The 17391-nt window shown below is 31.6% G+C and overlaps 1 protein-coding gene across 1 annotated transcript in view; it reads right to left on the reverse strand.

Moving 5' to 3' along the window:
- Positions 1-224: 224 nt before the first annotated feature.
- LOC147811837 (uncharacterized) overlaps positions 225-17391 on the reverse strand; it is a 28633-nt gene continuing 11466 nt past the window's right edge. The window contains exons 3-9 of the mRNA XM_087162236.1: positions 14946-15230; positions 12813-12933; positions 10721-10802; positions 4712-4875; positions 1704-1802; positions 929-1031; positions 225-277 (exon numbers count right to left, since the gene is read on the reverse strand). Of these exons, the coding sequence (XP_087018362.1) occupies positions 225-277; positions 929-1031; positions 1704-1802; positions 4712-4875; positions 10721-10802; positions 12813-12933; positions 14946-15230 (907 nt within the window). The remainder of the gene's footprint in view (positions 278-928; positions 1032-1703; positions 1803-4711; positions 4876-10720; positions 10803-12812; positions 12934-14945; positions 15231-17391) is intronic.

The raw sequence follows: 17391 nt of genomic DNA on the forward strand, positions 1-17391 counted from the left end.
ATCTAACATTTAAGATTAAGCGTTGAGTGACTCACGAATTGACTGCTGAAGACAAGAGCAAGAGAAAAGCGGCCTGTTTGGTTCTACTCAGAGATCAAAGAAAAGAGAACGTTCAGGATAGAATTGTGACCTGTGATGAAAAATGTGTATACTACAACAATACTAGCCGTAAATGAGGGTGTTCAGCATCCGGGGAATCAGCAAGTTCGGCTGCAAGACGAACGCTAACTAACAAGAAGGTCCTTCTCTGTATCTGGTGTCATTGTCGTGGAATTATCTACAAGGAGTACATGAAAAGTGGGTAGGCTATCAACAGTACAATATACAGCAATATGCTAATCAAAATTAGCGATGCAATTCGCGAAAAACGAAAAAACGAGTTCAGAAGGAAGGTGATTCTCCTTCCTCAAGATAACGCCCGGCCACACGTTAGTGCAATGACCGGCATGGCCCCCCACACGTTGGAGTGGGATTTGATGCAACTCCACCATACAGCCCAGACATGGCGCATTCGGATTACTATCTTTTTCATATCTGCAGCTGCATCTTGATGGCACAATCTTCCGTTCAAATGAAAAGGTCATAAAAGAAGTCGATTGCTTTCTGGACTCGGGCACCCCCCAGTTCCTCGCAGAAGGGATTGAAAAGTTACCAAAACGTTGGCAGACTATTGTTGATTTGAATGCAGATTACTATTCTCATTAGCTTTGCTGATTTTGTAAGTATTTTTCAGGATTTCTTTTTGGCGGAAAACTTTTTAACAGCTCTATTTATTGACCAGCATTGAAAGTGTGACAATCTTCAGTGTATTACTTACTTATTGCTAGTTAATGAACAATTTTAGAAAGATAGATTAAATGTATTTCAGGTATTAGTACCACATTTAAACAAACACGAAAGTCAGTTAATAAAAATGCTGTAAAAATACTTATACATTTGCAAGTTCTCTCCTTATGAGATATAGGGAAGTTAGATGGAATGCAAGAATTCGTTGATCTTAATCCATCTAACACGCACACGTATGCACACTCCTGTAACATAAACAAAACATGTTTGCATCATTATTTGTATTTATCATTATCCGTTTTTGCAGTTATGCATGGCAATTTTTTGTTATTGTATAGGATTAACTAACTATAGATATCAGATTTAAATTAAACTTTCGAATTAAATTATTCTCTAGTTAGTTTTCTTAACCTTTTTTAAGAATACCAATATGTTTTTTTCTATGGAAATACAAAAGACCTGAAAGGAAAACAGTTTTGGTCAATAAAGTTAAAAAAAATCTTTGTTTAATTGTTTGTCCGTTGTTATCAATCATTGTGGCAGATTTCAGAAAGTAACATTTAAATAAATGCGCTCTTGGCTTAAGTAAAAAGGATTTAATGATCCTTTGAATTGGAAGCAGCAAAGCTAGATGAAAAAATATTAGCATATATGACATTCCAAAAACAAACTGTTTTTATAACTATTTACTGAAATAATTGTCACATGAGAGTAAATCAGTGCAAAAATAATTAAGCAAACAAATATTTTTCGTTTGAATCATTGAAAGGCTGCCTTTAACTTGGACTAGAAAAAATAGGTACATAATTAGTCGGACCTTATGATACATGTTGCCATTTTTAAAATTATAACAAAAATGATTCTAAAAAATATTTCGTGTAAAATGCATGGCCCAAAATTATGCAGTGGGAATGTACCTGAAAATCTAGAGGACCTGTTCCATTTTTCTGCATCCATGAAGATAGATAGTCCGTACAATTTGTGTCATAGGGAGAAGGTAACAGGCTAGTATGAATCTTCGAAAGAAAAGAAAAACAATAATGAATATACATAACAATTGAAAATAACTCATTAAAAATAGCCATGGTCAAACACACAGAGTTTCTTGCTGATGGTTCAGCCTTTTAATGGCATATTTTTAAAGAAAAAGAAACTTGGTACCGTCAATTTCAAGTCAAGATTTATATGAATTTTTATTATATATAGTGCTCCAACCACCATTAGTTCTCATTTTCTGCGGAATAATTCTCGATCACTTGGGGTCTTGATACTCGGTGTACGGTTGTAATTGTGTAACTAACATTTTAAATGAGAAACTAATTAGAAATTACAGCAATTTAATGCCAAAAACGATAGATACTACTGCCGATTTATACGCTCACATCCAAAATTTATGAAGCTAATGCATTTTCGCAATGGCTTTACAGACCAAGTGAAATAAAACTGTGACATAACGGACTCGCTTTTCAAAACATGACTAATGCAAATCAAAGAGAAATAGTACAAAACTGACGGATCAGAAAATCAGAAACCATCAAGGGTTTAATGTGACCCTTGCTGACGGTAATGTAGGTCTCACAATGAACAGTCTTGCTGTTAATGAGGCTTGCAAGTATTTTGGGCTAATAAATATAAGGTCCTGGCTTGAGACATTAAATCCCACAACTAAGTTCTAGGATCGAGAAAGAGGGTCTAGCAACTCGCAGTTACTCTGCCTAGAGCATGAGAAATAAACCGTGGGATTCAAGTCTGGAAGCCTGCCTCGCTCTTCCATCCTACTTGGTTAAAAAATCGTATCATAAGTATTGACAAAACATCTTAACATAATATAAACATATCTTAAGAACATAAAGAATACTTAATTAACAGTAGACATCAATCATTTCATTTCTTAATGCCCCCCATTGATCGAAAAAACTGAAAAATTGCCCACTTTTGAATAAACAATTTGTACTATTACATTCAGTTCTGTTTCTGGTGAGATCAGGAATTACTGATTCAAATAAATTTAAAAAAAAACATTGAATTGACTAATATCTCACAACTGTACTTCTCAAAATAATTATCATTTGTTATTCAGACTTTTCCAGCTTATGCAACAGACGAAAATTGTTCCATTTCAGGTTGTCATTATACACAGGTCTTGTTTAAAAGTAAGAAGACCCATTTGAGGCATTAATTTATCATTTAGCGATACAAGCTAGTTTGACCGCAACATATAATTTATGCACAGAATATAATGCAGCACGAACAAAAAATATTCCGTTACTTTTTAGTAGTAGGGAAAAATTTATTTATCTTTCTTAAAACAGATAACGGATTGATTGAGGGAAAATGTATGGAATATAAGCTGAAATTGTTTGTAACCGTTGTTTGCTATTAATAATAATTCACACTAAAGCTGAATGGGAGTCCCATTGCCCGGCATTAATGCTAATTATGGTTAAAGCCTGCTAAATAGCGTCTGGTATGCAGGGTACCCTGTCTGGTCATCCACTTTTAGTTGCATCTGTATCAGCCCTCACCCCTCTAAGAAGCTGAATCTATGTTGGGTGAAATAATGATATGGGGATTTAAGGAGGGCTGGTGAATTTAGGGTTGCATACCCCTTCGTTTTGGCTTACGAAAGGAACATCCCTTCATTTTTGCATACGAAGGGGTGACAATTAAGTGTAAATAAGTATGAGGTGGAACTGAGGAGCCTTGCTTGCTGATTGAAATATTTTTAAATGTATCGTTGTCAAAACTAAATGGTTTCATTTAGTTTTGACAACGATACAAGGGAGACTATACAAGGGAGACTATACGATACAAGGGAAACAAGGGAGACTATAGTTAAGAGAGGTGAACAAATTTTAAGCTTATCACTGATAACTTACAATTTTACATTTAAGTTTACTACATTTTATAAATTAGTTGTCTTAAGATATTTGCATTTTAATGTGGCCGAAAATATTTTATAAAATTTGTAACTTGTCTTTGAGATAGAATTTTAATATATATCTATTTATTTAAATATATAATAAAATAAAGAATTTATGCATGCCCGATTGCGGGTAAGCCGTAGGTTCTAAAAATAATACTTTTAACATGAAGTTGAGTGAATACAATTTTAGGGATTAGAAGCCTGATTTACGATTTTTTGATTCTATTTTTAGTTTAAGAGACCTTTAAAAAATGAAATTTTCTCAATGGTTTGGCGAAAGCTATTGTTTTAGTGTAAACTATAAACGATTCAACTTTGTTAATTATTATTGATGCCAATTATTATTAATTTTGGTTACAGTTACTAATTAAAGTAAAATAATAAGCTTTGCACTGAGAGCAATATTAATGAAGAAATTGCACCAATTCGTTTAAGAGTAAAAAATTAGCGTCGTAAAAAATTAGCAAACTATTATTGACGCCAATGATTCTTAAGTAATTTTAGTAATAGGTATTAACTAAAATTAAAAAGTAAGCTATTTAATTAAAACCGATGATACTTTATTTTGGTAATATGTACTAATGGCATAATGGAGATTATGCAATTTTAAAAAGTACCAAAAATACTCTTATATAGGTACATAGTATTTCATGAATATTATGCTTGATGAAATGATGTATCAATGCTGTACATTTTTCGGATAGGTGCTGGGAAATTGGGTTTTACTGCTACTTAAAGAAATAAGTACATGAAAAAGTAGCTTGAGAGTAGTAAATTTCACATATCATGCCAGAAATAAGAATTTTAACGAAAAACGTTAATTTTCTTTGATTGTAAACTTAGTAACATTTTTCTGAATAAGTAAGAATTCGTTGTCATAAACCAAGTTTGTTACCATCGAGACCCACAACTTAAAATGAAACAATTTTCAGCCTGAAATAGTTACACCTTAAATGATACTAGACTAATTATCTTGAAGCAAATCTCTCTTCTACTTACCTCTTTCTTTATATCATATTGATATTTATTTCCACCATACAAAATATCTCCTGTATGGTATGGATTTACTATTTTCCTTCTATCATGAACTGCCATAAAAAACGCTGGCTTCAAAATACCATATTCATAGTCTGCAGCTTCGGTTAATAGGACCATTTCTATTTCTGAATAAATAAATATAAAGTATGTATAAGAGTAAGAGTCTTGACGATGGAAATAGTAACAGTTTCCCGTAAATCATGAAAGATTTTCAAAAACTAATTAACGGAAAACTGAACCAGATAGAACTGTACGTTTTGTTACGTTCTCTTCGGGCTATTAGAATGTTTTCTTAACAAGTTTCAAAATAAATCGTAAATTTTTTAAAACATGGCCCAGATGGAGACTAAAACTAAAAGATGATGTTTTTAAACAACCAGCATTTTCAACTACAACGTTTTCTGAGGATAAAAAAAGCAGACACCCATGCAAATATTTTAATTGGATTGGCCTGGCATGAAGGAAATCAGAACTATCTATTGATGAACTTAGGAACTATAAATTATGTAATTTCTTTGATAGAAAGGAATTTAAAAATAAGTTGCAAATTTTTTCAACACATGGCTCAGCTTAGTGAATTAAACTATAAGACAATATTTCTAAATAAACAGCATTTCTAACTACAATGTTTTCTGAGGACAAAACTAACAGACACCCATGCAAATATTTCAACTGGAATGGTCTGTTATAAAAAAAGCTGCACCATCTATTGATGAACTTAGGAGCTATAAATTATAAAGTTTCCTAGATAGAAAAAAAATTTAAAAATAAGTTGCAAATTTTGTCCAAACATTGCTCAGCTCAGTGAATAAAATTATAAGACAATGTTTCTAAATAACCAGCATTTCTAACTACAATGTTTTCTGAGGACAAAACTGACAAACGCCCATGCAAATATTTTAATTGGAAAAGTCAGCCATCACAAAGATGCAGCACCATCTATTGATAAACTTAGGAGCTATAAATTATAAAAGTTTCCTAGATAGAAAAAAAAGTTTAAAAATAAGTTTCAAATTTTGTCCAAACATTGCTCAACTCAGTGAATAAAATTATAAAACAATGTTTCTAAATCACCAGCATTTCCAACAACAATGTTTTCTGAGTACAAAACTAACAAACACCCATGCAAATATTTTAATTGGAATGGTCAGCCATGAAAGAATCAGCACCATCTATTGATGAACATAGGTGCTATAAATTATAATGTTTTCTGGACAGGAACGCAGTACCAATATATTACTTAATGCCATCACTTTTATTATGCGATTAACCAAATTCAACAATTGTCACTTTGCACTAGTAGTTCAATGCACTTGTTATATCTAATGCTCAAGCAACATCGCAGCAAACTGTACAAATTTCTCTTTTTTCTTTAGTTAATTTTTCGAAACCAGTGTGTTTCTTTATACAACCAGTTAATTATTACTTTTTTGTTAAATATTCATTAAGTGCACAATATTTCCCCAATAACTGGTGAAAATTCATAATCTTAATAAAATAAAGCCTTCCATTCGAAACCATATTTTTTTTTATATCTATACATGCAATAAAACAAAGAATTTGTCTGTGTGTGTCTGCCTTCCGTATTGAAGATAAAACAAGAGTTCTAAAAATGCGATGTTCACCATTGTTGACAGAGCACGCACAGTGAGGGAATGTGGTAATTCATTTGCTGGTTGAACTTTCTAGATTTAAATATTTTAATTAAATGCAATACCATCTCGATATAGCGAACAACTGAAAAAATAATTACTTATAATACGGCATAAACACGTAAGGGTAACATCGCACATCAACCGCTGACAACGAGAAAGTAATGTAAATCAGTGACGTAGCAACTACTTTCTACAATACATGCCTTTTATACAAATTCAGTTATGACATGCACACAGAATGATGTCCCTTATGTTATCAAAAAGGAAATATACCTGTTGCCTAAACACGACTGAAACTTAATTCTGTTAATTCAGCATGCTAGCAGAAAAACATACCATTCCAGCAAAGATGTAGATGGATCAGTGCAGTTGTAAAAGAATTTCGAAGCCCGATTTTGATTGTTTCAGTTATGTTTTTAACTCAGGGACATTTATAAAAATGAATTTTCTAATTGGCACAGCGGTTCATTATGCTAGGGTATTGTATGATTAACATCAACAAATTTGTATTTCAAAGGTAATCTAAAACTACTTGTTCATTTTGTTGATAGTTGTGTTTTTAAAACGTTTTACTATAAAACTAATAATTTAAAATCAATGGTAATTGAAGGCCGGGAGCACCTGGTTGGCAGAGCACTGGACTCATGTTCGTTAGAATGGGAGTTTGAATCAAATCTGCTGAAGACTCCTTGTGTAGTAAATGGTCACTGACGCACGTCAAATTTGTCGGGTCACAAAGTCCTAAATATTCTCGTAACAAATTATACCTCTGGGGGTACTAAATTGGAGATTGATGGTTCTCTAGTTCAGGTCAAAATGACGATCTGTGAGTGAATGAATGGATGTATGAATAGGTCTGCCCTTTAAACGGTGGTGACGTATGGGTGTGACAGAATCCGAATTCTTGGCCATAGATGGCGCCACTGGAAAACAAGAACATTCAAACACCTTACCTAAATGGTCTACGACAACAATAACCGCCATGGTAATTGAAACAGAAAAATAGTTTCTACTCAAAAGCGAAATTAATAGAGAAAATGTATTTATTCGTTGTTGGGAAAAGTAAAAAGTAACCCTACTATTGTTGACACCAACGATGCTTATTTTTAGTATTGGCACTACTGCCGAAATGTTAATTTGTGGAATTTTAATTGGCACCAAATATACTCTTATATAAGTAGAAAGTATTTTTTAGTAAATTTGATGCTGATTACAGCTGCACAAATACTTTAAAATTCTATGTTAGATTTTTTTACGGCCCGTCGAAGATGTAAGTGCAGGAGAAAGTAGCTTCATTTTGATAAATTTTAAATATCATAAATTGCCTCGAACAACAGCATTATGACAGATGATACTAGATGCAGTTAATCTTTATTTTCAAATAATCATAAATAGAAGAACATCGGAGATTTTTTATTTTTGTTACTGTAGTTTATTGTTTGTTGTGCATGATTTTGTAGCATTGCTCAGTGATGATTTACTTATCCTTATTTTTCCTGATGAACGGGTATTCAACTAGTACTTACTAAAAATAATAAATTGCAATTTTGCATGGAGGAATTAACAAGATGTTCCGTATCACCACCCTTAATAAATATTTTTAAAATAAGAAATATTACTTTTAGATGTCATGTATTATTATTTAAAGAAGGAAGGTGTCTATTTACATCAGACGAATCATCAGATATTTGGAACGAAAAATATAAAAACTAGTTTGATCGTTGATTTATATTTTTTATTTTATGACAGTCGTTTAACAGCCGACCCAGTGTTCAATTCCGTACCCTTTTAATTTTGAACCTTACCCAGAAGACAAGGGAAATCCTGGATCAAGTATTGGGGGAAATTTGCCTTCGTGGAAGACTTTTTTGATGGAACTTACCAGCATTTGTGTTCAACCGCGAAAACCTCCCACGGTTAGCCTGACAGCAAGAGGACTCTAACCCATGATCCGTCTACCAATGAGGATATTTCATGTCAGCACTGCGGTCGATGCAAGCCGGGTGCGGAATTCGTGTCAACCAGCAATCGTTGGGCTTCGAACCCGGGTCTGTTCATTAGGAGGCAAGAGCTGTGCCACCATGGCTCATAATTGATGACTGCCTTGATGTATACTTGAAAGTACTACAAATATTTTCCTTCTTTTCCTCTCAATTTCCTCAAGCAATTAAACAGGTGTTAAAATTTAAATTTAATCTTTTTCGCCCAAGATTACTCAAGTTTTGATAACGTTTTTTCCCCTCCTCGTTTAACATTATTTTAAGAATCTTGATATGCATGTTTTTTAGATTTATTTCGGTAAGGTATCTAAGACAACAAAAATATGGTAGATTTCGATTGCATAAAGTAGTGAAAAAGGTATACGAGTATAAGGAATATATTCTGTAATAGTTAAGGGGCTAAAACTTATTAAAAAGAAATTAATAATAAAAATGTTTTGTTTTTTTTAAGATTTTTGAACTCACACTTACTGGAAGATTTGAGTAAATATTTGCCCCGAGCTTTCGGATTTCCAACAGCAGAATTAAAAGTGTAGCAGCTAGTTGTTTTCATATCAGTTATTCCATGACCAAGGGTTTCAAATGTTCTTTTTTCCGGTTTAAAGAAACTAAATGAAAACAAACAAACTTGGTAAAAATCTGAAAGAACAAGATATTCGATTCACCAAACCATACGCTACTCTATAATTTTTTAAACACATCATAACATGTAATATTACCTATTGAATATAAGACTAACTTAAAATTTAGGAAGATGATCTTAAAATCTATGTTTGCGTTGCGAATTCTCTATGTTTGGTTCGCGGTAGTTGAATAGACAGAAAGTGCTATCTATCAGTCAGTATTTAGATAGCATTTATTTAAGATTTCTTGTTTGCTAAAACAGTTGTTTTTGTATAAATTTGTACAATACAATATAATTAAAAAATTATGATTATTATTATTTTTAGTTTTTCTATTGGAAAGCTTTGAAAGACAAACTGTAACAATAATTACAAAGATTCATATAATGAACGAACATAGAAGCAGCGGTAGCGATAGTCTATGAATCCAAAAAAGCTCTTAGATTTCCAATAGCTCTCCATAGGGGAACTATGGTCACCATCCATGGCTCGTTCCAGAATACAGTGATCGCAGAGAGGACTTGAAACAATGCTGAAACGGTGCAAGTGTTTCGGGAACCAGTTGTGGTGAGTGGCGAGCACAAACTCAGCCACCGTTTTATGTCTTTATGATTATTATAGAAACCAGCAAGGTTGAATATCACTAAAACGTAGACACGATACTTGCGTCAAGAAGCACATGATAGTAGATTCTGAACACTTCCGCTCTGACAAAGAATCTTATAACGTCAGTGAGGCATGTGGAGCACGCAATATGTTAGGCAGTCAATGCATGAAATTAGTAGAAAGCAAGATTAAGACTGTTGATGGCTCACAGATATAAGGAACTATTTAATTTATCAAAGCATGCATCCATATTTTCTCTGTACTTTTGTTATCTACGAGGTAAGTTGGCAGCAAGTGGGATAAAACCCTGGCGGACGTCGAGGAATTCTTGGAAGACCAGTTTTAAAGTATTTTTAGAATTAAGTTGTTTTCCTGTTAAAAAGTGGTCTTACTTCAGAAAGAAGTTTTAGTCAGAAGGAGCAAGTGATATGAAGGGCGAGAAAGAGGGTTTACAGTTGTTTTGACATAGCCATTTGTGCAACTGTTGGTTTGGCAAGAACATGCATTAGGACAGGATAGGATCTGTTGACTTATCTAAGCTATTTTTCTCAATTTTTGAATCATTTTGTCCAGTCGTTATATTTCTATCGTAACCGATGAGCCAGGTTTCATAAAGTCACAGCTGATCACACTTGTGCCACTTCACCAAATACGTACCATCAGCTTTTTTGGTGATTACTTACGCTTTGAAGTGTTCACTTTAGAGATTCATCATTGTTTAACCATGACTATTGACAACAAACACATAACACTAAAAGTCATTTATACTGTTAATATTTCGCTTGGCCACGTGCTTGGTTTTACGTAAAAATTCATGCGTTATTATAAAATCAACTTTCGAACTTCTTTTTTTTATAAAATTAATTAAGAAAAACTGTTTTTTTTTAACTGGTGATGATTTTTTTGGCTGTGAAAGGTGAATTTTTTTTTTAAAAAAAAAGTGGCAAAATGATAATCCAATCTCAAATAATGAGCTGCTAAAGTATACATATCCAACTTATGAATTTTATCCCTAACAACCTAATACTACTTACTCGCAAGTTTTTTTCTCGTCTCCAACGATTTCGAAACATGAATAAAACATACTTTCATTGTGAGCAAATTTTTCAGCTACAATCCATGCCTCTTCCGTGTTCATCTTTTCAGCTATTTCAGAAGATTTACATCGCTATTTAAAAAAAAATATTAATTAAAAAATGAGCAAATTACATCATATATTCAATTACATAAGACATTCTATTACAATGAAGTATTGTATTATTTTACTTTTATCTTCCGAAAATATTTCAGAGTAGAAACTGTAAAAGGCTTGAGGGGATCTAAGTATGAAATTTTCGAATATTTTTTTATTGTGTGCATATTCGAGAATATATATTTTTAAGGATAATATGCCTGGGGTCAGCTTAGAGTGACTTAGCAGACCCTTCGCATTACATTAAGGACATTTCACAAAATTACATACCATTCCGTACGCTTCCGTGCGTAAGCGTTGAAGTGATCACGCATGCTCTTTTTTTAAGTGCAAACTTACATGAATAAAAGAAAGTAATTTTTTAAAAAACCCGTGACTTATTACGCTAACGCACGGAATGGAAATAAGTTACGGAATAAAATGCAATTTACGACGATTTTATAATACGAATGAGAAAATTACAAGCGAATTATTTCTGAAGATGAACAATTTTATGAATGATTCACTCTAAGATTAAGTTCATTCAATTACTAAAGAAAATTATGTAACATCCGCAGAGAAATATATAAAAAGTTTCCACCGCAATGAATGAATTAAGTATAATAATACTTAAGGATGATCTGATCTGACGGCATTACGATGTTTTCTCGAAGTTTCTCCCAACCGTAGGGGAGAGGGGGGTCAATTGTAACATTTTTCACTTAACTATTTTTAACTAAAAAAAATCCAATATATTATTACTATTGACTGACGAATAAAGTAGACTATCCTCTACTAGAAAAAAAATAAATACCTTATTTTAAATGTTATTATATTAGTTATTAGCAATTTTTGACAGTCGTGCACTTGTTACAATTGTCCCCACTTACGGGGTCAATTGTAATAATTCATAAATTCAATTAAAACATAGTTAATTATACATATTATCATAGTTGTGATATATTTTCTTATTGATTAAAGTAGTAGTGATATTTTAGGAGTAAAAATAATAATGAGCAGAGACCTAAGGGGTTAAACTTTTAACTTTAAGGGGTTAAAAATTTTAACTTATGCTGCGAAAGGTCACAAATAAAATAATGCACATGCGACATAATATAAATGATATAAGAAACTATTGGTGGTTCTTAAAGAGTTAAGTAATGGTTTGTAAGCATAAGATTATTTATTATCAGCTGTTACAATCGTCCCCTAGACGCCATTTCAGCTTCATTTGTTAAAAACAATGCTAGTTAATTAACAAAACTAATCTTTTTTTTTGAAATGTTAATTAAGGTGCCCACTTACATGTTCGGCTAATAATTTTTATTTGTTTAAACAAAACTACTTTGTTACAATATAATATTCTAATACCAAAAAAAGTACTTACGTAACGTGAAAATATCTTTTGTGATGTAACTCTTTCAAAAGTACATAAAAATGGTTGCCAGCAGGGGTGTGCATGTAGATTTATTAAATACACCTTGTGCTCCACCTGGGAACCAAATCTAGAACCCGACACTTGAAATTTTTGCTCTGTTACAATCGTACCCTGTTACAATTGACCCCACTCTCCCCTACTATGCGCTAACGCCCTCTAGAAAGAATTAACGGAAATACTATATTCAGTAGATATAAACTCTACTGTTAATTGAATAATTTACTCTTGAATTGAATGAGTATGAGACATGAATAATTTACTCCTTGAGAATTGAATAATTCCTTTTAGAGTGGAGTTTTTATGCTTCATTTCAATCAAAATTATTGAATTAAGATCGGATTGCTGGAATTTAGCTCAGTGTTTCAAAAGTTTTTCATAGTGCATTTATGTAGAAGCAGAAAATTTTTAAACCGCACCAAATTTTTCATTTTACATTTCTGTTCCTTTGCACGTAAAAAAGTATTTCAGTTATCCTTTTATCTACTGTTGTTTGTCTTGACAAATTTACCTTTTAACATGATATTTTATATGGAAATTTTTTTCTTAGAAATAAACTTATGAAAACTTACCACATTATAGTTTTTAAAACTTTCTTCACATAGTTTGGGAAACTTTTTACATTCAGTCAGGGATTCAGGAGGATAATTAAGGTAGCGATCTTTCATCTTGCATAGTTCGCTATTCCGATGCCTTGAAAAGATAGAAATTGTAAAATATATTGATTGTTGAAAATATATTGAATATTGATTGCGTCTATGAAATAATTTAATATTATTATTTTTAAAGTCAAACAAACATTCATCTTAATAGAGAAGAGAATAGCACGTGAAGCTAATATAAAAAAAAGCTAAGATAAATCTTCTGTAAAAAGTGCTTGTAGTATCAAAGCTTTATACTCTCTTAAACTCTATAAGGATGTTCTGTAAAATACAAATATTATTCAATAATTGTTTTTAAATTCTATAAAAATCATAATTTGTATATATTTTATATAAATTACAACTTTTTATAAATGAAAAAAAATAATTAAATTAGCCAGTTGTTATCAAGCTCTTATCCAGTTCGGGCAATTCCATGGCAACCATTTATTCAGACCGGTTTTTAACTACAGCATAAAGACTCCTGAAATTTTTTTTCCACTAAATCTCTGTTACCGCTTCATTTAATATTTCATAACTTGGGATACTAGTTGTAAAAACACATAATAATCGTTAGTAACAGGTTATCTTTTTATCTCCAACTTATTTTTTTTTCTTACATTTTTATACTTTGTATGTTTTATTTCGTTTCTAAAGTGGTGTTTTTTTCTTTATTAGATTATTAATATATTTATAGGGATGTCCTGAAACATACAAATATTATCCAATAAATGATTTTAAATCCTAAAAAAATCATAAATTTAAAATTTTATTTTTAAAATACGACATTTTTTAGATGAAAAAAAAGTTAGCCAATTGTTTCCAAGTTCATATCCAGCTCATGCATATGGCACAACCAATCTTTTGCTTATATTTTTGATAGAAATTATAAAAATACATGAAAAGAGTGATTTTTAGGGATCATGTCTTTAATCAATCTTTGTTAAAAACCTAAACTTTAACCCAGCAACTGTATTTATTAATCGTAAATTTTATAAGATAAATGTAACTATTTCTTAAAACAGGAAGATTTTAAGTATTTTAATGTTTCTTGTTGGAAACAGAAGTAATACAATTTTTAATAATTAAAAAAACTCATAATTAATCATGATTTTACAGAAAAAAAATTAATGTTTTAATTTTCAAGAAAAAAATTGTATGAGATTGTAATAAAGTAGTTAAATGCTTTTTACAATACACAAAAATAAATTAAGTGAAATTTATAAATATACATCACCAAAAACTGTTCATTTTAATAATAATCGTAATTATTCATTATTATTCCATGTTAATCGTAGCTATTTACCTAAAATCAATTTTATGACAACATTCAAATATGCAAAAAATTGAAACAGCAAGAAACGGCAAATTTTAAATTCTATTAGCTACCAGATAGCATACATAAAATTATTATTCAACGCTAAGGAAATATCCGTCTTTAGGCTTTTTAGAAATTTTTTAAGAAAATTTTGATTAATTTACTTCAAAAATATTTATAAACTTGTACTTCGAAAAACTTCTTTTTGACTTATTAAAATTTTAACTGGATTGAAATATATATAATTTCCAGTCATTTTTGTCAGAATTGTGAGATGCAGCATTTTTTTTTTTACAATTCTGGACACTTCAGATCGATAGGTGCTCGATCTGATATGTTCAGCCATGGTTATATTACGATAGTCTGGGAAGTAATGACTACCTTTCCACCATCATGCTGTTGTCCACGAAATTGTGGAGCCTTAACCTCTATTTTTCCATTGCCTTATAATGAACAGTTTTGCCAACTGGCCTGTGTAGAGGTCAGAAAACTGGTCTTGTATCAGAAGGGTTCTAGGTTTGAATCTCGGACAAGGTATGGATGTTCTTATTCCCTGTACTATCTGTCTTTACTGTGGGAGCAGCGTTGGCCCACCTACTATGGTATCCCTGAAAGAGTGGTCAACAAATCTGCCCTTCAGATGCCTGGATGAAGAAAGGTCATTCTCCAGGTCGGCATTGGAGAAAAATAATGGACAGTTTTACTTATTTTATGATCTAATTGGCGGTAAAGTGCAGAAAACTTACGAGTTGACGTTACAGAACGAAATAGCCGGCAATTCTACGTATTTTGGATTTGTAGAGATCTCTTTCTGTTCAGTAGCATACGATAAGTAAACCATCGAAAATTCGTGGATTTGGTACAGGAATCCAATCAAGCTTGACATAAATATGACAGTTGTCACAAATCTTTTCTTCGGAGACGATGTCTCTGCCATTTCAGCAAAACTTAGAATGTAAGATTTCATAAGCACATCTTTAATCTTTTCTCTCAAAGTTGTCATGTTTATGCTTTTTTCAGTTATTAAGTATCTGAAATAAATAAATAAGAATCAATAATAATAGATGCATTTGATTAAGTGTAATACATATTCCATAATATTCCTTTTGTAACGGGAGTCTGCTTAACTAAAATATGCACAGTGCGGTAAAAAAAAAGAAGAAGAAAAAATAAACGGATGATCCTGAATAACTTTTGATCTAATGATACGATCTTCATGTTCTAGTACTCTAATTATCAGAAAATCTTTAATGAAGCTTATTCTAACTACAATATACATACATACTATCATATATGAGCTACTATATTTTCTTTGTTTACTATCGCCGGTTGCAATATATGTGTACTATATATTAAGTTTATTAAAAGTTGGTTGATTGCAGCAATAATTTTAAAAGCCGCCCGGCCTGTGTAGGGGCCAGGGAACTGTCCTTGCCCCAGAAAGGTCCTGGGTTCGAATCCCGGGCAAGCCATGGATGTTTCTTTCTCTCTCTGTGTGTTCTATGTCCTTTCTCCCTTGTGTGTGAATGTGACCCGCTCTATAAACGGGTTGTGGTTGTGTGAATGGCGTGGCAGAAGCCGAATTCCTGACCATAGAAGGCGCCACTGAAAAAAAGGAACAATCGAACCCCCACTGCCTAAAAACAGGCATAAGACAAAAAAATAATAAAAATAATTTTAAAAGAAAACTCTAAGCGTGTGTAAATTTTAATTTCTTAATAAAAATGTACTACTTACCTTATGTTTAGAGAGAACTTATAGCGGAGGTAAACATAAAAGTATGGTGCTTATTGCTAACATTATCTACTTTTATTGGTTTCTCCTCGCAATTCTTTCTCTACCAACTATTAGTCAGTTTAACACTGCTCACCATTACCTGGGAGTAAATCAAATAAAAATAATGTAAAGTGTTTGGTGGCCTTATTTACTTCCGCAACCAGTCCTCGCTGAACCGAGAAAAGAAATAGTGTTTTTAAAATGAAAATAATCTATTCACACTTTGCTCTCTTCTTTGAAAATTATTATACTATGCAATCAAATACAGCGTTGGAGTATAACGTATATTGCAATTAGAATATGTTTCATTTAAGATTTACATTCACATTTTCAATGTAATGTAAAGAGTTAAACACTTACTTTTTCAGATTCGTCCTGTCTCCTATTCTAAATTGCTTCAGAAGTAGTTAAATAATAACATAGCGATTTTTTTACGTTTTTCTTCAACTATTTAAACTATTAAAGTCCTTTATCCATTAAATTAGCTTTCTAGAATTATATCTCATTTTATTTTGCTTCGATTCGAACCTATTACTAAAATTAATTAAACATTATTGGCGTCAATAATAGCATGGCGGATTTTTTTTTTTACATTTCTCTTATTGAAGTAGTACCATTAGTTTTGATTTCTATTATTTAGCTTATTATTTTTTTAAAATTTCTATTAGTACCTATAACCAAATTTTGTTTCAAGACTAATCAACAGTAGCATCTATTTTAGTTAAAAAAGTTACGAATGAGGTAGTGAATAAAAGGATATCTTAGCAACTAATATTAACGTTCAATATTAACACACTACGTGTTACTACACAGCACACTTCGTGTTAACCCTTTGACAACGAATTTTTAAAAAATGATTTTTTTTGTCCCGTTTATTATTCAAAAGGACAAAATAGGTCACAAATAAGGCAAATTTAGTATTTGGGATTTTTCTGACAAGCGGTTTTCAATTTAGAGGCTGGGACATATATGTCCCGGTCGTACTTAATGGTGGGATGCAAATGTCCATTAATAATTTTTAAACATTTGTTGGGACAAATGAGTCCCGTTAGTAGTCAAAGGGTTAATAAGCAATTTTTTTTTACACGAACTTAAATTTTTTACTCTTTATTCCAATAATAAAGCATGTAATAAATAATAAAATATTAAAATGAAAACAATGATGTAGTTAAAAAAAATTGCAAAATTTTAAGCAAAAATTTTGTTTACACTCTGGCCAATTTTTCAAACTGAAGTATGTTTATTGCCGAATCTGCAACAATTTCAGCAAAAGCGTTTCCTCTGTGAAACCCTCTCTTATACCATCGTATATCTCCATCAATTACAAAAAATTATTCATATTATAGCTATAATTATGAAAATAAAAAGCAAGGAAAATAAGGAATGATGAAATTAAAGAAACGATGAAATTAAAGA

This window comes from Parasteatoda tepidariorum, chromosome 4, assembly GCF_982258835.1.
Source record: "Parasteatoda tepidariorum strain Cologne lab strain chromosome 4, Ptep-v5.0, whole genome shotgun sequence".
Lineage (NCBI taxonomy): Eukaryota > Metazoa > Arthropoda > Arachnida > Araneae > Theridiidae > Parasteatoda > Parasteatoda tepidariorum.